Source organism: Symphalangus syndactylus, chromosome 6 (genome assembly GCF_028878055.3).
Source record: "Symphalangus syndactylus isolate Jambi chromosome 6, NHGRI_mSymSyn1-v2.1_pri, whole genome shotgun sequence".
In the NCBI taxonomy this organism is placed as follows: domain Eukaryota; kingdom Metazoa; phylum Chordata; class Mammalia; order Primates; family Hylobatidae; genus Symphalangus; species Symphalangus syndactylus.
Window position 1 is genome coordinate 59,020,881 of NC_072428.2, and position 25,669 is coordinate 59,046,549.

Consider the following 25,669-nt stretch of genomic DNA (forward strand, 5'->3'; position numbering starts at 1 on the left):
GAAGCTTATAGGGTACCTGGTATGATTTAAATTTCATTTCAGTATTAATCAAGTCCTCACTGTGTCTGAGCTTTCTATTCATATGAGCTATGATAGCACAAAAAGAAGGTAGAAGCCTCAGTGCCCTACACACATACCCTGAGTCAAATGATGAGAGAAATGGATCAGTAGTACAAATGACATCCTATGTTTAAGTGAATTTTGGTTATCAAAAAATAAACCTCACAACTTAAGTAAGAGTCTAATGGGATGCAGCAAGAGGTAGTAATGGGATGCAGGAAATTTATCTGCACTTGAAGGCATATATGAGTAATGACAAATCATAGCTCTGGCTTGAACAGTAGGGAAACTAAAAAGTAACATTTAGGAGACCAAAAAGTAACTACTAAGAAGTGTTGTTTATTGACTTTGAGAAAGAACCTTTCTAGGTGCTTAGAGGCAGAAGCAGGCCCTAGGGTCTGAGCAGAAATTTGAAGATAGTTTTTGTTTTGTTTTTGTTTTTTTAAGAACCTTCCCCTTTGCCTTGTCTTATACCTGCAGAGCCTAATTTTGCCAAGTATTTATTGAGCCCCAACATTGGTGCATCCCCTACAGCAGATCAAGAATCTCTTATAATTTAATGGGAAAGATGGTCCTTCAAATGACAGGAGGAGGATGATGCTGGGCTTTGTTTCCGAGCCTGCCTGGGACATGTAGTACCATCAGTATACTCTTGATCTAGTGATTTACAGTCTTCACACCGGAAATATTGGGCTCCAATTACAAAGGAAAATCTTATCACTAACCGTCTTCTAATCATACACATATTGATAAGTCCTTCTTCTAGGATGATGATGAATAATTTGAGGCCAAAGATCTTTTGGTGATTTTTTTATTTTATTTTTTATTTTTAGAGAAAAAGTCTCGCTCTGTCACTCAGGCTGGAGTGCAGTGGTGCGATCATGGCTCACTCCAGCCTCGAATCCTGAGCTTAAGCAATCTTCCTGCCTTAGCATCCCGAGAGCTAGGACAACAGGAATGCACCACCATGCCCAGCTAATTTTTAAACAATTTTTACAGAGGTGGGGGGTCTCACTATGTTACCCAGGCTAGTCTCAAACTCCTGGCCTCAGGAGATCTTTCCACCTTGGCCTCCCAAAGTGCTGAGATTACAGGTGTTAGCCACCACCCCCTGCCCAGTGGCATATTTTTATACACAGTGGGAGCCAGATGTGAAGGCAGACTGAAAAACAAAATGTAGGTGGTCCTATGTGATTAGTCTAGGGAGACTGGGTAGGCAGAACAGTAAGTTTTTCACCATGAGTGATCTAAAACTTTTTGTTGTAAAATCCCATAGATACTTATTGCTGCTCTTACCTTCACTGATTTCTTGGCAGCATCTGAGACACCTGAAAGCTCCTCTCCTAAATGCTTCTCTTAAATCCTTTAGATTACCTGACACCACAATTTCCTGCATTTCTATCCTCATTTTCAGTCATCATAAGGATCCTTTTAAGGTCTATGATCCCTGGGATTTCACCCTCAGTTTTCTCTAGTCTTACTCTATATATTGCTTGGTGATTCATATTTCTCTCATTGTACCAAGTACTCCTAGACTGGCATCTCCAGACTATATCTGAGACCTTCTTGAGCTGTCATGAGTAAAGCTGATAAGTTCATCTCCTTTCGGTTCCTTCCTATCTTCTACAACAGAAGGGAGGAATAATAATTTTCTTGATGGTTATAATTTTGTAACTTATTTATATTTAATGTTTGTGGGTACATAGTAGGTATATATGAGATGTTTTGACACAAGCATGCAATGTGTAATAATCACATCATGGAGAATAAGGTACCCATCCCCTTGAGCGTTTATCGTTTGTGTTACAAATAATCTGATTATATTCTTTCAGTTGTTTCAAAATGTACAAATAAATTATTATTGACTACAGTTACCCTGTTGTGCAATCAAATAGTAGGTATTATTCATTTTTTCTATTTTATTTTTGGTACCCATTAATCATCCCCACCTCTCTTCCCACCCCTCACTCCCCTTCCCAGCCTCTGCTAACCATCCTTCTACTGTCTATCTCCACAAGTTCAATTGTTTTGATTTTTAGATCTCACAAATAAGTGAGAACATGCAATGTCTGTCTGTGCCTGGCTTATTTCACTTAACATAATGATCTCTAGTTCCATCCATGTTGTTGCAAATGAGAGGATCTCATTCTTTTTATGGCTGAATAGTAACTGTGTATAAGCACCATATTTTCTTTACCCATTCAACTGCTGATAGACACTTAGGTTGTTTCCAAGCCTTGGCTATTGTGAACAGTGCTGCAACAAACATGGCAGTGCAGGTATCTCTGTGTAAAATACTGATTTCCCTTCTTTGGGGTAAATACTCAACCGTGGGATTGCTGGATCATATGGTAGCTCTATTTATAGTTTTTTGAGGAGGCTCCAAACTGTTCTCCATAGTGGTTGTACTAATTTATGTTCCCACCAATAGTGTAAGAGGATTTCCTTTTCTCTACATCCTCGCCAGCATTTGCTATTGCCTTTTGGATAAAAGCCATTTTAATTGGGGTGACATATCCCATTGTAGTTTCGATTATGTATCTCTGACGACCAATGATGTTGAGTACCTTTTCATATGCCTGTCTGCCATGTGTATGTCTTCCTTTAAAAAATGTTTATTCAAATCTTTGGCCCATTTAAAAATCAGATTAGATTTTTTCCTATAGAATTGTTTGAACTCCTTATATTTTCTGGTTATTAATCCCTTGTCAGATGGGCAGTCTGCAAATGTTTTCTCCCGTTTTGTGGGTTGTCTCTTCATTTTAAGGATTGTCTCCTTTGCTGTGCAGAAGCTTTTTAACTTGATGTGATCTCATTTGTCCATTTTTGCTTTGGTTGTCTGTGCTTGTGGAGTTACCACTTGCTATTTTTTTCTAGACCAATGTCTTGGAGATTTTCCCCAATCAGTTCTTGTAGGAGTTTCATAGTTAGAGGTTTTAGATTTAAGTCTTTAATTCATTTTGATTTGATTTTTGTATATGGTGAAAGATAGGGATCTAGTTTCATTCTTCTGCATATGGATATCCAGTTTTCCCAGCACCACTTATTGAAGAAACTGTCTTTCCTCCAGTGTGTGTTCTTGGCAGCTTTGTTGAAAATGAGTTCACTGTAGGTATGTGAATTTGTTTCTGGGTTCTCTGTTCTATTCCATTGGTCTATGTGTCTGTTTTTATGCCAGTACCATGCTGTTTTGGTTACTATAGCTCTGTAGTATAATTTGAAGCGGGTAATGTGATTCCTCAAGTTTTGTTCTTTTTGCTTAGGATAGCTTTGGTTATTCTGGGTCTTTTGTGATTCCATATAAATTTTAGGATTGCTCTATTTCTGTGAAGAATGTCATTGGTATTTTGACAGAGAATGCATTGAATCTATAGACTTGGGTAGTATGGACATTTTAACAATATTAATTCTTCCAATCCATGAGCATGGAATATCTTTCCATTTTCTGGTGCCCTCTTTAGTTCTTTTCATCAGTGTCTTATAGTTTTCATTACAGAGATCTTTCACTTTTTTGGTTAAATTAATTCCTAGGCATTTAATTTTATTTGTGGCTACTATAAATGGGATTACTTTTTAAAAAATTATTTTCCGGGTCAGGCATGGTGGCTCACACCTGCAATCCCAGTACTTTGGGAGGCAGAGGCAGGTGGATCACTGGAAGCCAGGAATTCAATACCAGCCTGGCTAACATGGTGAAATCCTACCTCTACTAAAAATACAAAAATTGGCTGGGCATAGTGGTGCATAGTCCCAGCTACTGAGGAGGCTGAGGCAGGAGAATTGTTTGAACCTGGGAGGTGGAGGTTGCAGTGAGCCAAGATCGCGCCACTGCACTCACTCCAGCCTGGGCGACAGAGCAAGACTCTGTCTCTCAAAAAAAAAAAAAAAAAAAAAAAAAAAAAGAATTATTTCCCAGAGAGTTCACTGTTGACATATAGAAATGCTACTGATTTTTGTATGCTGATTTTGTATCCTGCAACTTTATTGAATTTATCAGTTGTAATAGGTTTTTTTTTTTTTTGGTGAAATCTTTAGGTTTTTCCAAATATGAGATCGTATCATTAGCAAACAAGGATAATTTGACTTCCTGGGAGGAAAGATAATTAACTGGTACCTTAAATCTCTAAAACCTTGGTAAAGTGCTTTGTTTTATAAATAGATAATAGTTAGAATTTTGTGTTTTGTCTATGGATGTCTACACATTATTTTAGACCCTGGATACAGGTGCCACAGCTGACATTTTATTTGCTAAATTTCAACAATAACCATCATCAAACAGTGAAAAATGAACAGGAATGAATAGCATGGGAACATTAAGTGGCCAAAGGGTATGAGAAAAATGTTAGGAAATTCTTGGTATCTGTGCAATTAGAAACAAAATAAACAAAAGAATTAGACTAATGACTTAAGTGATATATATTGAACTAAAATATGTTAGCATCTAGTCATTTCTATTTCTAAAATATCACAGTAAAGAGAAGAAAAGCCATTGTATTCAACTGCTCAGAAATCTGGCTATGAGTACTCCAGCATCTACCTTTGATCATGGACTTCTGAAGACTATAGTACTAGCATTAGCAGGGAACAACATTCAGAGAACCTTGGACTGGGCAGCTAGCCTTGCTATTAAATGCTTCTTGCTCAATGTTTATCTAATACCTTTGGGTTTCAAGATCTCAACACATTCTTAGCATTTGGTCTCAGCAAAAGATCAGACAATCATTTGCTTCTCAGTGTAGAATTTCAGTTAGTGGGTTTGATTTCCTCATCTAGTACTATTTGCCTCTTAAATCAAATGTCCGAAAAGAAATAAGGACAGTGCAAAAGGCAATATGCAAAAGGCACCAGAAGCTACTTTGCAAGGGTCTCCTTTTTGCTGTAGTCTCAGAAATGGCAGGGAGGGGTCAGAAGTTTTTGCCCTGTTAGGAAGTAAGGCAGAATTCCCCATAGTGAAGTCACAGACAAGACTCAGTTAGGGAGAGGCTGGAAAGTAATAAATTTAATAAATGGTGCTGGGAAAACTGGCTAGCCATATGTAGAAAGCTGAAACTGGATCCCTTCCTTACACCTTATACAAAAATTAATTTAAGATGGATTAAAGACTTAAATGTTAGACCTAAAACCATTAAAATCCTACAAGAAAACCTAGGCAATACCATTCAGGACATAGGCGTGGGCAAGGACTTCATGTCTAAAACACCAAAAGCAATGGCAACAAAAGCCAAAATTGACAAATGGGATCTCATTAAACTAAAGAGCTTCTGCACAACAAAAGAAACTACCATCAGAGTGAACAGGCAACCTACAGAATGGGAGAAAATTTTTGCAACCTACTCATCTGACAAAGGGCTAATATCCAAAATCTACAATGAACTCAAACAAATTTACAAGAAAAAAACAAACAACCCCATCAAAAAGTGGGCAAAGGACATGAACAGACACTTCTCAAAAGAAGACATTTATGCAGCCAAAAAACACATGAAGAAATGCTCCTCATCACTGGCCATCAGAGAAATGCAAATCAAAACCACAGTGAGATACCATCTCACACCAGTTAGAATGGCCATCATTAAAAAATCAGGAAACAACAGGTGCTGGAGAGGATGTGGAGAAATAGGAACACTTTTACACTCTTGGTGGGACTGTAAACTAGTTCAACCATTGTGGAAGTCAGTGTGGCGATTCCTCAGGGATCTAGAACTAGAAATACCATTTGACCCAGCCATCCCATTACTGGGTATATACCCAAAGGACTATAAATCATGCTGCTATAAAGACACATGCACACGTATGTTTATTGCGGCACTATTCACAATAGCAAAGAGTTGGAACCAACCCAAATGTCCAACAACGATAGACTGGATTAAGAAAATGTGGCACATATACACCAAGGAATACTATGCAGCCATAAAAAATGATGAGTTCATGTCCTTTGTAGGGACATGGATGAAACTGGAAAACATCATTCTCAGTAAACTATCACAAGGACAAAAAACCAAACACTGCACGTTCTCACTCATAGGTGGGAATTGAACAACGAGAACTCATGGACACGAGAAGGGGAACATCACACTCCGGGGACTGTTGTGGGGTTGGGGGAGGGGGGAGGGACAGCATTAGGAGATATACCTAATGCTAAATGACGAGTTAATGGGTACAGGAAATCAACATGGCACATGGATACATATGTAACAAACCTGCACATTGTGCACATGTACCCTAAAACCTAAAGTATAAAAAAAAAAAAAAAAAAAAAAAAGAATGGAATGATATGTTTTCTCCCCTGACAACCCACACCGTTCTCTTAGAGGCAGGGAAGAGAGAAAGAAGGTGGAAGTTGGAGAAAGAATGGTAGAGTATTAGGCAAAGAAAATAAAAGTCTTCCCTCATAGAAGAAGAAAGCATCATTCTAGTAACTCCCCATCCCTACCCTATCTCAAGTGCAGCTAATGGTGAGAAGTAGAAAATGTTTTGTCAATAAATGAATCACAAATGAGTTCCTCTCTATATTCCGTAAGGCACATTCTGTGTAGATCCTGTAATTAAGGAGTTCCAAACTTAGCTAAGAAGCCACGTACATTTTTAAAATATAAAGCAGCACAAATACAGCATTAAGTCAGAAGTAATATTAGGAGCTTAGCGGCATGAACAACTGCTGTAGCTCAGAGTGGTTTGAGAAAGCTTTCTAAGCAAAAGACCCAAGGCCAGGCCAGGTCAGTATGAAGGCCTGGACTGTTATCCTTCCTAGTTCATCTTCTTTCTTTGGCTCAGTTAGCAAGGAACTTCTAAACACATAAAAACAATAACCACCGTCAAATGTCTTACAAAAGTACTCCATAAAGTATAAAATGTTAAATATATTACCTGACTCTTCAGGATAGCAGGATGAAGTGAATTATCTGTTACCATCACCATCACAATAGCATTGAATGTTCAATGTTCAATTCAATTCAATGCCAGACACTGCACTGTTGGCTGGATAACATAATGCCTATTCACAATCCCTTTTCCTTGTTTGTCCTTAATTAGAGCATCTAGGCAAACAGAATGTTTACTTTCCTAGTAACTGGAGGTATCCACATGTCACAGTTCTGGATAATAAGACATAAGCAGAAATCTTTTGGAGGTTCCTGGGAAAGCTTTTGATTCTCTTGCTACCATGAGGCTGAAAGCCAACACACTAGATGGCTGGCTGGGAAGACAGAAGAAGCATCCTTGACTGCAACACTGACTGTCTACACCAAAGGCAGGAATTGCTTATTCTAGACTTCTTGTAATGTGAGAAAAATGAACTGTTTAACACACTATGCGCTTTCTCTTACATAAACTGAAAATATTCCTGAGATAAATGCTTACCATGTGTGTAGCCAAGGTTATAAAGTAGGTAGGTGACAAAAACAGAATTCAATCCCATTTCTGACAGACCCAAAGCTCTGACCTTAACCAATACACTAACAAGGATACACACAGTGTCACAAAAACCAGATCTCTTAATGACCAGTACTGTGGTTGTTCTGGTTTGAAGGACCAGTCATCTCATGATTGTTACAGCCATTCTCCTCGTAAAACTTTACATTCTGGGTATACCTTAATATGTTCAAAAAACAATGACTCCAAATTTCACTGGATTTTAGACTAAGGGCAACGAGATTGAATTTACTGATTCATACATACTGGTCATCTTCTCCTGATTCCCCATACTCTCCCCAATTTATTTATTTTTTTTGAGACAGAGTCTCACTCCGTTGCCCAGGCTGGAGTGCAGTAGCGTGATCTCAGCTCACTACAACCTCCGCCTCCCAGGTTCAAGCAATTTTTGTGCGTCAGTCTCCCGATTAACTGGGATTATAGGCATGTGTCACCACATCCAGCTAATTTTTTTTGTATTTTTAGTAGAGATAGGGATTCGCCATGTTGGCCAGGCTGCTCTTGAACTCCTGGCCTCAAGTGATCCACCTGCCTCGGTCTCCCAAAGTGATGAGATTACAGGTATGAGCCACTGTGACCGGCTCTGATTCCTTTCATGACAAATCTATGACCCTCTTCTTTCATTTTGAATTTCTTTCACACTTGAAATCTAGAAAAATATAACATTTGCCTAGCAAAACTTTCCCTGTTCTCTTTTCTTTTTTTGCACCCATTTGGGGTTTCAAGATGGTCAGAAGTCAGTCCTTCCCTTGTTTTTTATACAACAGACAGGTGTCATTTCAACAGACTAAGCATCTGATAACACTTAAAAAATAAATAGCAGACTATATCTGGAGAGCCGCTTATGCCCCACAATACAACAAATTGGAAGATCATTCAGAAATATTTCAAAGCCCCACACAACACTGAGCTGATGGTGGCAGTGATCAACTGTTGGCAGCTGTTAAGGTTCTCATGAAATGCACTCCTCATCTGTGGTTATGGCTGGCCATTACATAGGAGGATTAATGGGGCTGCTTTTGACTGTCATGGAAAGTATAAGATATGTTCTTTATGTAGATCCCTAAGAGCAAACATCCCCTCTGCAGAGCTGATAGGTCACCTGCCTCAACCAATTAGCTAATTGTCTGAATCACTCCTCATAGATCACGAAGAACTGTCTTGTGAATAAACTCTGTTCATACAGAAAGCAAGAGCCTTTTGTTTCCTTTTGAAGACCTTATTCAACTCTAAGGCCCCTTCCATCCACAAAATTCTAAATTCTACAAATGTGAACAATCAGCTCCAATGAATGAATCCTTCCAGCTTTATAGAGAATGAGTGCTTTTTTGACTACGGGTTGTTTTTCTTTTTAAAGAGAAAATTGTTTTTTAAATGTAGCTTCCTGACTGCACCAGGTGTGAAATGGTAAATAAAAGAACAAGCAGTTGTGTTGACCATCTTTGGTTGTTTCCTTCAAAGCTTACCAGACTGATGTCATTCTGGATGTTTTCTATTCTGCTTACCAAGCTCGGTCTTCCTAGAAAAAGTCTGTAGAATGACTGCCCTAATCCTAATCAAAACACACCATCATATTCTAAAAGCTTCAGGGCTATCTGGGAGATTGGTAGCTAGCTCTCACTGAATAAAGAGGAGTGAGTAGCCCCTTTTTCGTGGATAATTCTAGGAACTGGCAAGACGGTCTTCCTCTTTGGCCTCCTGGGATGAACAAAGATGGGCTGAGAATCAATGATGTTGCTCTAAGTGACAAGATGCCTTTATTCACACTGTGCATACAGCCTCTTACGGACCCTTATTTTTCTGCTCCCAAATATAGTATTATTGTGCTCAGATTTCTACCCTTTCCTGTGCCATTCCTCCTATCACTTTGAAATCTTTCTTCAAAAGTCTAAAATTCCACAAATGAAGATGAACAAAGGGAAAGCCTGTATCTGTCTCATCTAGGAACCCCTGGAAAAACTACACTGCTAATGTGAAGAGGAAAAAGAAAAACAAAAAAGATGGGCAGGAGTTTAGTAAGACTGGGGGAAGAGAGAAAAGGAAACTCCTCAGGAAAAGAAGAAAATAAAGTATTTACCATGTGATAGATACCATGCTAAGTAATTACACATAAATTCTCATCTATACCTCACAACAGATGACCCTAGGAAAGGGTGTATCTCTCAAAACCTTTAACCAGTTTAAGAAATTTGCCCAAGGTAAATCCAGGTCTCAAACCCAGATCTGGCTCAAAATCATCTCTTTCCTCATCACAATGGTGAACAGCTGCATGGAAGCAGGAAGGGACAAGGTTCATTTAAGGAACAGTAAACCTCCCTCCCACCTCCCTACTACCATGCCCAAGGTATTTTTCATCTTCAACATTCAAAGATGCTCTTTCTTGATGCCTATAAAATGAAGTCAAGTTCATGTGCCTGGCATTAAAGGTGACTCCAGCTCAACTAGAAGCTCCTGATTATATCTACTATCTTACTTTACCCTGTACCCCAGCACTTTATTCTTGAGTCTATGGCTTCACATCTCTCATCCAATAAAGGAAGCAAATGCTTTTATCGGATATATTCATTCATTCAACATTTATTGAATGCCCATTGTGTGTCATTTCTTCAATATACTTTTATTGAGCAATTGCTATGCTCTAGGCATTACTTAAGAGCCCGTGAATACAGAAATAAGAAACGGGGTAATATTGGTAAACGGTAAATATTGGAGAATGACACGAGATCTATTTAGGGAATAAATATAGCATACTAAATGTTGGTGTGACAGGAGATACCAATGTAGTCCCCTTGAATAATCATTGCCTTTAGATGTGCTGAGCTGAATCACTAGTAGATCCGGGGATTAAGGCTTAGGTATAGTTTAAGTTCAATTCAAATATGTCATCAAATGGAGATGATGAAAGAAGCAACCATAATGATCCTGCACTAGGGTCATCAGCTCCAGGACTGCCAATGGTTTCTTAAAAGACATCATTTAATGCCTATCCTCATGAATCTCATCAAATAGTCAACAATTTCACTTTGGTTACACCTAATGTCACCCTTGGGGTCTTGTTTAAATGGCGACTCCTAAAGAACGAGATTACAGGCATAAGCCACTGTGACCGGCCCTGTCGGTCGCCACTCTGTCGCCCAGGCTGGAGTGCAGTGGCGCATCTCGGCTCACTGCAAGCTCCACCTGGGTTCATGCCATTCTCCTGCCTCAGTCTCCCGAGTAGCTGGGACTACAGGTGCCCGCCACCACACCTGGCTAATTTTTCATATTTCTAGTAGAGACGGGGTTTCACCATGTTAGCCAGGATGGTCTCGATCTCCTGACCTCGTGATCCGCTGGCCTCGGCCTCCCAAAGTGCTGGGATTACAGGTGTGAGCCACCACGCCCGGCCTGCACTTCTTGTTAGATATCACAAAAAGACTTGTGTGGTAGCTTCTTTTTTTTGTGAATTGGTTTTGAGGCCAAGGTTCACATCATTTAGACATCCTCCATAGTTTCTAGTACAGAACATGCATTTAGTACAAGTAGGAGGCTCTTAAGTGCTTGCTGAAATAATAAAATACTACTTTCAATGAGCTTTCCCATACATTACTTCAGGGTATGATTATCCCAGTTTTACAAGTAAAAGAGGCCCAGTAAAGTTTAGTGATTCAGAAAAGAGGCCAAATTTTCCACAGAAGCTGAGATAAAATACCCACATAAGGGGTTCAGATGTGAATGTAGGTATCCTTGAGTAACTGCTCCCACCTTTTATTGAATAACCCACTGAGAATATAAATTAGCTACTTTTTTGAGGAATCAACTTGTCAATATGTATATCAAGAGTCTTAAGAAATTCATAATCTGAACAGTTTGTCTATTTCTAGAAACCCACCATGAGAAAATATCTAGAGGTGTAGACTGACTTACACATGAAGATAACCATTGTACTGTTGTTAAAAATAGTGATGAGATGAGTAAAATCTTCTGCTTCCCTGCTGACAGACTGAAAATTCATTTTTCTCCCAATCCCCAAAGAAGTGGCAATGTAGTACAAGAAGGAATAATGTAATTAGGGGAGGGAAGGAGAGAGGGAGAGAGGGAGGGAGGGGGAGGGAGGAGAGGGAGAAGGAGAGGGAGAGGGAGAGAGGAATAAGGGCAAAAAGACAGACTAGAAATTTTTAACTATTTTCAAAAGATGGAAATAGATGGGATTATACTGGTAAATGTACATCATTATAGACATACTACAATGCTGATGTATCATAATCCACCCAAAGAAGACAGGTTCAGGACCATGGGGAAAGGCTGTATGCGGCAGCCACTGCTGCTTCTTGGGAATTATAGCAGCACTGTCAAATACAAATGTAGCGTGAGGCACATATGTGATTTTGAAATTTATAGTGGCCACATTTAAAATGTAAAAAGAAACAGGTGAAATTAATTTTAATATATTTTAGCCTAATATTTCTAAAATATTATCATTTCAATATATAATCAATATAAAAATAGTATACATATTTTTCTTTACTTTTGTACTAAGTCTTTAAAATCTAGTGTGTATTTGATACTTGCAGCACATCTCACTTCAGATAAGCCAGATTTCAAGTACTCAACAGACCGGGTAGCCAGAAGCTACCATACTGAATAGCACAGAATTAGACAATAAGGAGAGTAACGGCAGGAAGAGGAGCAGAAATCAAGGTGATGAGTTGAAGGACTGTCTATAGAACAGCTGGGCAAAACATTTTAGATATGCAAGGAGTTAGAAAGTTTAACTCCTGTGTACTCTTTCTGAACAAATTACCAGGGATGATTTACAGCAAAATTAAAAAGGGTTTTAAGAAATAGGATGACATGGCATGTGAGAAAGATTTAACTCAGGATTTCAATGAAGGCCTCGAAATTAGAACAGGAACTCTGAGGACTTAGAGAAAAATATGTCAAGATGAAAGTCATTTTCCTATAACAAACAGTATGATTAAGAAGCTAAGTGATCTTAGTCATAAGGTAAAGGCGGATGCTGTTTTTCTTCAATCAGGAAAAAAATCTCCAATTAAGATAAAAAAGGCAATTAAAAATTCCAAGGTAAACAAAAAGCAAAGACAAGACATAAATGCAAAAGAAAGACAATGTGGCGAGTGATGGAAAGAGAATCTATTTGATCTTGATGTTTGGAAGATTCTCTCTTAAATATTGCAGGCTTAATATCATCAAACTTTACTTTTGTCCTATGGGTCAACTTCTGAAACTTAGCTATGCTGTGAATATTTACATGACTAAAGTGTTGCAAAGAATATTCATTGTTTAATTCTTAGAATCAATCACAGATAAAACCTAAGATATTTCATAGCTCTAATTGTAAATGTTATTCATCCACACAATGAACACTTCAAAGAGAAAAAAAATTAATTCCTTCATCTTACTTGTTGGACAGTCAAAATATTCTGTATACAGTTATAGAGGGAAAAAACAGAATTTTAGGGATAAGACAAGTCAGCCTAAAGGCTTTAATGATTCAACAATATCCTGTTTTTTTTTAAATCTAGGAAGACAAAGGGTCCAATGTTTTGGTGGCACAAAAGTGGTTTAATGAGTGAGTCACAGTGCAGCCATTAAATTATCCTCAAAGTTTATAATAAGCATTTTTAAGCTTATAACATTAAGTGAAATAAACTGTACCCAGGCTGGGTGCTGTGGCACATGCCTGTAATCCTGGCACAGGAGGGAGGGAGGGAGGCGGGTGAATCACTTGAGTTTAGGAGTTCAAGACCAGCCTGGGCAACATGGCAAAACCCCGTCTCTACTAAAAATACAAAAATTAGCTAGGTGTGGTGGCACGCACCTGTAGTCTCAGCTACTTCGAAGCTGAGGTAGGAGGATTCCTTGAGCTCAGGAGGCGGAGGCTGCAGTGAGCCAAGTATCGCACCATTGACTCCAGCCTGGGCAATGGGAATGAAATCCTGTCTCAAAAACAAAAAACTGTACCCAAAATTGTATAGACAATACGAAGACTGGGCAAATAGATGAAACTAGAGCTGTATTTATCTGTTAGAGTTATATAATCACCTGGCTTTAGAAAGGCAATCCTGCAAAGGTTTAGGAATTTAGTTGAGAAGACAAAAGTGGTACAAGGAAGAGTCAGGTGTAAGTGCTTCTAGTTGGTACTAACTCTGATCTGTCTCTCTGTAACTAACTCCTATTCCTCAACACACACATTTTGTAATTCATTAAATATTCAAAGGTTCAGATTCTCAAGGCTACCTGAATAATTTAGGGTAGCCTCGGCACCATTAAACTGTGCAGAATAGTCAAGGGAGAGGCTTCTTAGAAGAACTACTCCTTGAGCTGCATCTCAGAGAATGTACCAGTTTGAAAATGTTAGTTTAAGAGTCCACAGAATTTTTAGTAGGCAAAAAGGAGGCAGAGGCCAGCACCCCAGACTGAAATGGAACAGAGGAAAATGATGCCAGCTGGAAGGCACAGTAACCAGAAGATAGTGGGAGACACTGACTATCCTCATCCTACCAGCTGACACAAAGATTAGTGTTTCTCAGGGCTCTGTTTCCCAAGACAGAGGTGTAACTCTCCCAAATTTGTTATCAGAGTTTCCTACTCTCTCCTACCAATTTATATTTGATCCTCTCTGTATTAGACAGATAAACTGTCTTTTCTCCTCCACTCTTTTCCTAAGTCGCACTGTTGCCCATAAGATAAATTTCTCACTAGCAAATAATTGCATCAGAGTTGAGTTTGCTTACAGAGACTCAGACAATCAACTTGACAGCTGTAAAAAATTAAAAATAAATTGAAAAATAACAGGGAGAATGACTACAATTCTTCACCCTCATGTCTGGGCTTTGAAATCAAACTGCCCAGATTAGCCAAAGTGAAAGGAATAAATCTGTTAAGGCACCTTAAATAGGGCTCCACATTCAAAACATACCCTTTATAAGCCTCCAACACCCCCTTATTCAGACTTTCTATGAGTATCATCTCACATCCTTACTCTTCAGAAAGAGATCTAATAAAAGAGAACAGGAGGAAATAATATAAGCACACACATGTACCAGAAACTGTGTAACAAACCCATAAAGTACTTGTTATTCCCATTTTACAGAATAGGAAATCGAACTTCATAGAGATTGGGTGATTTGCTAGCTATGTAAATACTGGAGCTGGGATTCAAAGGTAGGTAATTCTCACTTTAAAACTCCATATTCTTCCCCCCCTACATCATGCTGCCTGAGAAGAGAAGAGAAGAGAAGAGAAGAGAAGAGAAGAGAAAGGAGAATTTACCAAATCTACATTAATGAGAAGCAAGAACAGAGAGGTATGGGCTGTTCTGTTTACATCCCCTCCCCATTTTTATTTTTTTTTAGGAAAAGAAACAAAATATTCCTGCTAGGTAAGACTAAGAGACTCTTTCAAGATGACTAAAGCGAATAGCCTCAAATAGACCTTTCTTTTTAGAGGGGCATTAAGTATCAGAGCCAGGGGATCTCTCTCATGATTCTGTCACGGCTCAAGGAAAATTTTAAGAAAAATACTGTTTACCTAGTATGACCACAGCATCTAAGAGAATCCAGAAGGAGTGGTGAGGCAGAGAAAGGGAGGGAAAGCAGACTGACTCACTATTTGTTTTCCAAAAATAAAAACTCAAACCAAACACAGTGGGACTGAACCATCCAGCTGGGTGCTCTAAGGATTAACTGTCCATGTGGCCAAACATTTAATTTAATCTTTCCGATGGACCAGCTATAAAATAGAAAAAGAGCTGAGTATAAGGCTCCTTATCAAGAGGGCACCAAAAAAGTTGTATTTATAGCTTTTGAGATACAGACCTAAGCAAATGGCTTGATATGAAACCCCTGGTTCTAGTTCCCAGCATCCTTGCTGTGGCCAATTTCATAAGGTTGGGTTTGGAGGTATGAATGTCTTCCGAGTGTCAAGTACCATCTCATATTTTTATATCCTCCTCATAGGGTACAGCTGGGCATTTTTATATGGATCCAAACTGATGTTGAAAACAATGCCAACATAATAAGGCAGAAAGAACATGGGCTTTGGAATTGGGCAATCATGGACTTGAGCCTTGGTTGTATGATTTGAGCAAGTTAATAATTCTGAGACTTCTTTTCTTCATCATTAAAATGAGGATAATTATCTTAGAACATTTATTATTTCTTGAGAAATAAAGTTCCTGATACATAATAGACACTTAAAAGATAATTCCCATATTAACCCTTGCTTCACACCATATACAAACATTAACTTGAACTGGATTATAGACCTAAATGTAAAAGCTAAAACAACTCCTACAAGAAAACATAGGAGAAAAATCTTTGTGACCTTTAAGTAAACAAAAAGCATAAATCATAAAAGAAAAACTGAAAACTAAGCTTCATCAAAATTCAAAGCTTTTGTTCCTCAAATGATACAATTAAGAGAAGGAAAGGGCATGACACAAACTGGGAGAACATACAGTTGAACCTTGAACAACATGGGGGTTAGGGGCATGGCTCCCTCTCATGCAGTCAAAATCCATGTACAACTTTTGACTCCCCTGAAACTTAACTACTATAAAGAGTGGAATAACACATACTTAGTATGTTATATATTATATATTGCATTTTTACAGTAAAGATAGAGAAAAAATCATAAGGAAGATTAAAACGTATTTAGTATTGATTAAGTGGAAGTGGATCATCACAAAGGTCTCTATCTTCATCTTGACATTGAGTAGGCTGAGGAGAAAGAGGAAAAGAAGGGGTTAGATTTGCTGTCTCAGCAGTGACAGAAGCAGAATAGGTAGAAGAGGAGGAAGGGGAGGCAGGAGAGGCAAGCACACTCAGTGTCACTTTTACTGAAAAGAATCCAAGTATAAATGGACCCATGCAGTTCAAGCCCATTTTGTTCAAGGATCAACTGTATTCACATGTTTTCACAGATTGAAGGAAATGTTTAATATAGTTCTATCTTACAAAGAACTGGTATCCAGACCATAAAAGGAACTTGTACAACTCAGTAAGAAGATAAATGACACAATTTTTTAAATGGGCAAAAGATTTGAACAGATACTAGACAAAAGAAGATAGTATACAAAATGCCAATTAGCGCATGGTGCTCAACATCACTAGACATCAGGGAAACAAATGAAAACCACAATGAATACCATGACCTATAAACCCATTAGAATGACTAAAATTAAAAAGGCTGATCACACTAAGTGCTTCTGAGGTTGTGAAGCAACTGGAAATCACAGACACTGTTGATAGGGAAGTAAAACAATACAGTTTGGAAGTTTCTCAAAGTTTAACACATATCTACCATATGACTGAGCCATTCAACTGCTGGGTATACCTGGGAGAAATGAAAATGTATGCTCCACAGAAAGATTTGCAAGTGAATGTTCGTATCAGCTTTATTTAAAAGAGCCAGAAACAAGAAAGAACCCAATGTCCATCAATAGGTGGTATATCCACACAATGGAATACTACTCAGCAATAATGCGGATACATGCAACAACATGGACACATCCAGAAATCACTATGCTGAGTGAAATAAGCTGCACAAAAAGTGTACATACTGTACTCCTATAAAATGCAAACTAATTTAGAGTGACAAAGAACAGAGGAGTGCTTGCCTGGGGCTAGGGGCAAAGGAAGGGACAGACTGCAAAAGGGCAAGAGGAATCTTTTGGGGATGATGCCAATGTTCTACATCTTCATTGTAGTACTTGTTTCATGAGTACGGACAGACACCTATCAGACTCATTAAATGTACACATAGTTTACTGTGTGTAAATCATCCTTTGAAGTTGATAAGGAAAAAAAGTAATTTCCTTTGCCACTCTTGCTGCCATTGGAATCAAATTAGCAAGCTACTACCTCCCATATCTCACGATCACTGGGAAAACAGGAAGCTGTATAGAAGTTGGTGAGAAAATGAGTGGTATTGCAAAAAAATTTTGATTATTAATGAGGTGTCTGGTACTAAGTTACAAATCATCTTATTTAATTCTAACACTTTTGATGAGGCAGGCACTATTATCTCTATTACAGATGAGAAAACAGGCTCAGAAACTTTAAAGAACTCATTGAAAGTCACCCAGATGGTAAATGGTAGATTTGGATTCAACAATGTATGCTGGCATCAGACCAGATAAACTTACTTTCGAATGCTATTATTCCCTACAGTGCTTAGGGCATCCTCAGAAAGGAAAAGCCCTGATAGCCTAGGGACAAGAAGAGTTGCTAGAGATTTCCTTCATCAGGACTGAGAAATCTTCTCAAGTAGGGGAGTTTTTCTTCTTTTTAATTTTTTTTTTTTTAAGTAGGGGAGTTTTAGCAGCCTTTTTCAAAGCAGCTTGGGAGAGTGGGAGGTGGGGTACACCTCTGCTTCTGGAGCAGAGGAGAATCCTCTCACTTGGCTCCAGCATTTGCTGGTATTTTGTTAACTTTTGGCTCCTCCATGTTCACCCACCCACTGGTTTCCCAGAGTAAAAATGCCAAAATATCTTGGCTGAACAGGCGAATGGATCACAGATGACAGAGGTGAAAAAAAAAGAAAAAAAGAAAATCACAAGTTCTGTAATATGCTTCTTTTTAAAGGTAAAAACAAATTGCACACCTCCTCATTCTTATTCTCTTTGAGTTGTCTGTCTTGTGAAACATTCTGTTGTCTATATTTTCATTCATCACGTTGGAAAAAGTTAGGCAAATGGGTCATGCTGAAAGTTTAAGTAAATTTACTGTCTTCCTATTTCAGACCAGCTGTAGTCCATCTCCCCTGAAGCCTGGCCAACAGATCAAGGAGAACATGGCCTGAGCTGCAAAAACAGACCAGAGAGAGAAACCCTGGGAAACTAGGCTCTTGGGGGTAGCTCAGGAGGGGAACCCACACTGCAGAGGGAAAGTAAAGAGGCCTGGGTGCCGGGATTAACTCTAATCATCCGTGAGACTCTGGCAAGACATGCTCTCCCTCAGAACCTCCGAAGACTGGAGTGATCAGGTTTTTCAACTTTTAACAAAGGCCCAGCGTTTCTAACCAAATATAATCTCCCTAAACCCTCAGTTTCTCATGCACTTCCTCTTTGAAGATTGCTCTGCTGCCTGTTTATTCCTCAGAAACCAAGTTACACTTTCTGAAATCTGTTATAAAGCCAGGTGACTTTTCATTGTTATACTATAAATTATGATACCAAATAAAAACTTCTAAAAAGTATATACAAGGATAATCTGAAATTCAGCCACAAGCCTGAGTGTGTGTCATTGAGTTAGGAACTAAATGCTCTAAAACAAACTGTGGTGTTTTCTGGTTGTTCCTCATTTCCATTCCTGACTTGGCCTGAACTGCAATTTTACTAAAGCTCCTTTGCTTCCCCTTCACACACGTTAAGAATTCACCACAGGAACATGTGCTTTTGTGCTCATTGAACTAAAGCCTCCTCCCCAAACTATGCTCTGCCAAGTTGTTTCTGGTAAGCAACTTTGGAAAATAAAAATTCCCTAGACATTCTGAACAGTGGTATGAGAGGAAGACACACAACCTGGCAGGGGAACTGAAACATTCCCCTTGTGTCCACTTCTGTCCTGGGAGGATGGGGGAAGGAAGTTGTGGAAGAAGCTTTTTAGAGGAAACAGACTCGCAGGACTTTTGCTGCAAACAATTGGGTACTGTATCCAGCTGTTGACCGAGGCAACTGTCAGCTCAAAACCATGCGGAGAACAAGGGAGCCAGAGTTCCTTCTCCTAAAATAGGACAGGACTACACTTCTGTTTCACATGTCATAGCCTAGTACCTGTATTCTAGCCCTTGAGCCCATTCTCAGTGTTAGAAGGGGCCTTCGGCATCATTTACCCAGTGGCCATTTTTTAAAATAAGTGGAATTATTTATTTCTATATACAAGATTTCGTATAGAAGCATAACATAGAAGTAAAAGCAGAACTGCTCTAGGGGGCAGGGGATGCAGGCAGAGAGCTCTGCCAGCTGAGCTGCTGTCATCCCTTTCATCAGGCACCTCTCTGGATTCCCAGGGCCACAGGCCCTGGGTCTTTGTTTATAAGGTCTTTGTTGATTCTCAGCCTGGGATTCATGGTACCTGTGGAGAGTACAGATGAACACACAAATGACCATGCCCTTCATTTGATTCAGTAGAGGGGTGGTATGAGCTTTTGTTCTCACATCTTCTCCTTCAATAATCTCATTAACTCCCCGTGCTTTGTTTACCATTTCTATGTGAAATAGTCTCACATTGTACATTTTTAGACACTATCTCCCTACTTAAAGCCAAGCATCTAAAGCATACTGCTGGGAGGAGATAAGCAGGGAGCCAGGTAAGTAGATAGGGAACTGGAAGTCTGGCAGCAGAATTCCAAGCGTTTGGTCCCCAAACCCAGGACCAGGACTCTAATTCCAAGGAGATTGGTGAGAGAAAGTAATAATGGGAGTCTTTAAAGAATCAAAGTACAGAAACTTGTACTTTGACAGGGACTTGACCAAAAGGAACCAAGCAAGAGCCAATTCTAAAAAGAATTGGGGGGGCCAGGTCGGGCGCAGTGGCTCACACCTGTAATACCAGCACTTTGGGAGGCCAAAGTGGAAGGATCACTTGAGGTCAGGAGTTCAAGACCAGCTAGGCAGCACAGTGAAACCCAACTTCTAATAAAAATACAAAAAATCAGCCGAGTGTGGTGGTGGGCACCTGTAATCCCAGATACTTGGGAGGCTGAGGCAGGAGAATCACTTGAATCTGGGAGGCGGAGGCTGCAGTAGGCCGAGATCGCGCCATTGCACTCCAGCCTGGGCAACAGGATCGAGACTCCGTCTCAAACAAACAAACAAACAAACAAAAGCACACACACACACACAAAACAATTGGAGGCCAAAGTCAGATGGGGACTAGCTTTAAGGCTGACTTGATGCCAACTCCCAGAAGCCTGGATCAGGCTCTTAAAACTCATACCACGTCATCCCCGTTACATGCAGGATGGCTTCACAGAACCCGTCATAAGGCACGAGAGGACAGAGCTCAGCAGGGCTTTACAGCTCGGCGTGTCTGTGCCCTGCCTGCCTAGCAAGTTGAAAGCCATGTGATAAGCTGAAAGGATGCAGACCAGACACTCCTAACACTTTTTGGGTCACTCACTGACAGACCAAATAGCCATTTCTCCCCTCACCCTTGTTACAGAATTCATATTTTGTTCAGAGGACTGGTGGAGATCTGATGGTATCAGGGAAGGTAAATCCCCTCCCTTTGCCCCAGGGGCTGAATCAAAAGCAATTATACAAATCCCATTCCTCATTGCTGGGAATGATCTAGAGGTGGGCATGTGACCTATTCCTGGCCAAAAAAACATAAGGGGTTTTCTGGGGAGAGAAAGTGCCTGATTTTCCTGGTGACATGCTTGAGCCACTGAAAGAATGCTGAAACTTCCAGCCTCTTACTTTGCTAAATGAGTATCAAAGTCCTTGTGATTTAAGTCACTATTAGTCAGATTTTCTGTTAACTGCAGCTAAAAGTTCTCCTGACCTGCTGACCCACTTGAGAATCAGATTAAAACTATGAGTCCTATATCCTGCAACTTCTATTATATGGGTACATAGAGTATTTTGCCTGTAATTTTTGAAGATTCACAGACTTCAGATCAAGAATCCTTATGCAAGACCAGTAGTTCTCAAAAAGTGCTCCCCATACCAGCAGCAAGAGCATCATCTAGGAGCTTGTTACACATGTAGCTTTTCCAGCCCTACCCCAGTAGATCTGATTCAGATCTAGTGAATCAGAAACTCTGGGAATGGGAGCCAGGAGTGGTGGCGTGCACCTGTAATCCCAGCACTTTGGGAGGCTGAGGTGGGTGGATCACTTGAGATCAGGAGTTGCAGACCAGCCTGGCCAACATGATGAAACCTCGTCTGTACTAAAAACACAAAAATTAGCTGGGCATGGTGGTGTGTGCCTGTAATCCCAGCTACTCGGGCGGCTGAAGCAGGAGAATCACTTGAACCCAGAAAGCGGAGGTTGCAGTGAGCCGAGATTGTGCCATTGCACTCCAGCCTGGGTAAAAGAGCGAGACTTAGTCTCAAATCAAAAGAAACACTGGAAGAAACTCTGGGGATGGGGCCCAACAATGTATATTTTACAGACTAATGATACGATTCATGACAAAATCTGAGGACCACTGCTTTGAGCCCAGCATTATTCAATAGAACTTCCTGTGATAATATAAATGTTTACATCTGTGCTGTCCAGTATGGTTTCCACTAGCAACATATGTCTACTGATCACTTGTGGCTAGTACAACTCAGAAACTGAATTTTTAATTTTACTTGGTTTTAATTTATTAAAATTTAAATAACTGCCTATGGCTAATGGCTATTGTATTGGACAGTGCTGCTCTAGATAAACATGAGGTATTTTATATTATCAAATAGCTCCTGGTACTAAACTACAAAATAAAGAAGTGGTTCTCAAACTTCATTGTGCATCAGAATCACTGGAAAGCTTGGTAAAACAGAGACTGAAGGCTCCCAGCCTAGAATTTGTGATTCAGTAGCTCTGGCTTGGGGGCCTGAGAATTTGCATTTCTAATGGGATCTTAGTGATGTTGGTGCTGTTGGTCCAGGGATGGCAGTTCGAGAACCACTGAAATAAGGAAAACTTGCTGTCTTCCCATAACCTGTGCCTTGGGCCCAGCAGGTGCTTATTACTGAAAGAATGATGGCTACCCTCTAATAAAAGAACACTTTTGGAAGTGTCTACTGTGTTCCAGAGACCATGATTACCTCCTCATAATCATCAGGTGGCAGGCTGTATGTTTTGAAAGAGATTCATAGAAAGGTTTGCTCAAGGCACTCAGTCTTATTGCTTACTTCTCTGTATTTTAAAGTAGTAATTCATAAATTGTTTAGGTCTAGGCAAGTTTGTGAAAGAATATGTGATATTAGTACAGATCACATCATACGTACTGTACTGTATCATATCATATGTATTGTATCATATATGACATATATATTATACATATATATGTACAGAATTGCTGAAAACTAAAATATTCAAGAGTTAAAAAGGCTTTTGACACCACAATGGTGGCATGAACGACAGTAGGACTGGTCATCTGGAGTGGGGGCTAGGCTTTCTCCAGTAACACCACATAGGAAATCATCTATGTGAAAGACCTGGTCTGGACAGCAATACAGCTTTCAAGCATTAATGGGAAAGGCAAGAATCAAGGACAAACACACAGGGGACTTTTCTGAAGGTCAAAAAAGCAACAATAAATACCAAGCCCAGAAAAGCTTTTAAATCTGACCTTTTCCTGTGCTGAAGCCATTCGCCTTCCAGCATCTTCAATCTAATAGACTGAAGTGGGCTGAAATGGCTCTTAGGAGAGAACTGGGGCTAGTCTTTTCCTTAATGCTGCCTCTTCACCACTACTCAAGCAGCAGCAGCATTACTGGTAATTACATCATTATACCATAATGGAACACATGCGGTGCAAGTGAAACAGCCTGGCGGCTCCCCAGTTGAGGAGAGGAGAAGAAAAAGACTCCCCTTTCACTGTTCAATTTCTATTAACTCTCTAGGTTCTGGCTTATTTTCAAAGGCAAACGACCTTTATGACATTTCACAATCTTAAAACAGAGACCACAGAGGTGGAGCTTAGTTAAAGATCAGGAGTGTAGCTGATGCATTAGTATAATAGAGATCTTCCACTGGAATAGGGATTAGGAGACGTGGGTCCAGTTCTGGCTTTGCTAAAAGCACTTTATGTGACTTGAGGGAAACCATATTTGCATCTTTTAGGTTTCAGTTTCCTTATCTATAAAGAACAGCAAAGTTTCTGGGCAGGGGATCCCAAAATGTCCCTGTGGGCAATTTGAGATTGGAACGAATGATCACAAGAGCTCTCCCACCCAACTCTAACATTCTGTTATCAAAAAAGATTCCATGAACAGGAGAGACAGGAGTGAAATAGTATTTGGAAGGCCACCTCTATTTGATCTTCACCAGTTAATCAGATAAGAATTCTTGCCTCTACTCTGACCCATGTATCAGTGTCCGGTCGTCTTTATCAACATCCACAGGAACTCTTCAAGAGACCAAGCTCAGGCTGGGCATGATGGCTCATGCCTGTAATCCCAGTGCTTTAAGAGGCTGAGACAGTAACATCACTTGAGCCCAGGAGTCCGAGGCAATAGTGAGCTATGATCACGCCACCACTCTTCAGCCTGGGCAACAGAGAGAGACCCTGCCTCACTTAAAAAAAAAAAAAAAAAAGACCAAGCTCAGAACTCATTAAATGATCACAGGTCTTCTCAGAGAGAGAAAGTACACAGAAGTACCAAGTATACTGAGATTAAAATGAGGCAACTGAGGTTCTTGCTGTCACAAACTCCTTATAGGACCCTGGCTGGGTCAGTCACTTAACCTTCGCCAACTCTTCTTTAAGACACAGTGTCTGGGTGTGGTGGCTCATGGCTCATGCCTGTAATCCCAGCCCTTTGGAAGGCCGAGGCAGGTGGATCACTTGAAGTCAGGAGTTCAAGACCAGACTGGCCAACATGGTGAAAGCCCATCTCTAATAAAAATACAAAAATTAACTGGGTGTGGTGGTGTGTGCCTATAATCCCAGCTACTCAGGAGGCTGAAGCGGGAGAATCACTGGAACCTGGGAAGCGGTGGTTGCAGTAAGCCAAGATCATGTCACTGCACTTCAGCCTGGGTGAAAGAGCGAGACTCCATCTCAAAAGAAAAAAAAGACACAGTGGTGGAGGAGGTGATGTTTAGAAATTAGACCCCTTCAGCTCAAGCAGTTTATGATTTTGATATCTCTGTACAGGTTTCAAATGCTACTACTGGATATTGGGGCACTTGAGGGTGAGAGGTTGGCACCAACAACATGGTAACAATGCCAAATCCTGCAAGACAGAAATGTTTATGTTTTCTTATAGTATTCTAAAGGTTTTCTCACATACAAGGAAAAAAATATTACCTATAGCAGACCTTAAGAATCAAAACATGCAAAACTACATATTAATTGTTTTGTATCTCAGAATCTTCCCTTTTTAGCATCCCAAAAGAAAGTCAAATTATGTTATTTCTAGATGTCTTCTGGTCCACCTATAGTAGGTATAAGACTTTGGTTTTGAGCAATTAAGTTAGCCTAGATACCATGAATGACACTCCCAAAGAAAACAATTTAAAAGCTAAATAAAATATTCTTAAATATTAATTTTGAAAATGAGTCATGCTGTCAAGAAGTAAGGAATCTGTAGAGAACAAAAGTTAAATGAAAGCAGGTGGAAGCAACCTGAATATTCACTGACAAAGAGTGGATAAAAAAATGTGGTATACATATACAATGGAATATGATTTTAGCCTTAAAAGGAATGGCATTCTGAAATGTTACAATATGGATGAATTTTGAAGACTTATGCTAAGTGAAATAAGCTGGTCACAAAAGGACAAATACTGTATGATCCCACTTATATAACGTACCTAGAGTCAAATTCATAAAGACAAAAAGTAGAACAATGGTTGCCAGGGATTAGGGGTGGGTGAGTAGAGGGTAATAGGGAGTTACTGTTTAATGGATACACAGTTTCAGTTTTGTAAGATGAGAAGTTCTGGAGATGGATGGTGGTGATGGTCATGCAACAATGTGAATGTATTTAATGCCACTGAATTGTTCACTTAAAAATAATTTTGATGTTATATATGTTTCATTCACCACAATAAAAAAAAAATAAGTGAAAGCAGAAATTCTGGAAAGAGAGAGAGCACTAAAACCATTTTTTGCCCTGAGGTTATTTATGTAACAAACACTAATGACCACTGTGATGACTGTTTCAAGTGTGGGCAATACATCTGCAGCACTGAAAGGGACCACTAGGGTCACTGTCTTGACTACTAGAAAAGAAGTAATGTCTTTTGGTTCCAAAAGCAATGGCAACAAAAGCCAAAATTGACAAATGGGATCTAATTAAACTAAAGAGCTTCTGCACAGCAAAAGAAACTACCATTAGAGTGAACACACAACCTACAGAATGGGAGAAAATTTTTGCAATCTACTTATCTGAAAAAGGGCTAATATCCAGAATCTACAAAGAACTCAAACAAATTTACAATAAAAAAACAAACAACCCCATCAAAAACTGGGCAAAGGATATGAACAGACACTTCTCAAAAGGAGACATTTA

At 39.6% G+C, this 25,669-nt stretch overlaps 1 protein-coding gene across 9 annotated transcripts in view; it reads right to left on the reverse strand.

The window, feature by feature from the left end:
* Positions 1-25,669, reverse strand: part of GAB2 (GRB2 associated binding protein 2) — a 208,865-nt gene that overhangs the window by 120,456 nt on the left and 62,740 nt on the right. The window contains exon 1 of one of the 9 annotated variants that reach the window (XM_063641410.1): positions 22,780-23,428. The exons of 6 other annotated variants lie outside the window; for them this stretch is intronic. In XM_063641410.1, coding sequence (XP_063497480.1) covers positions 22,780-22,800 — 21 coding nt within the window. In that variant the 5' untranslated portion in view covers positions 22,801-23,428. Of the gene's footprint in view, positions 1-22,779; positions 23,429-25,669 lie in introns of those variants that run through there. 2 more of the 9 variants (XM_063641408.1, XM_063641409.1) reach the window with 2 other exon arrangements.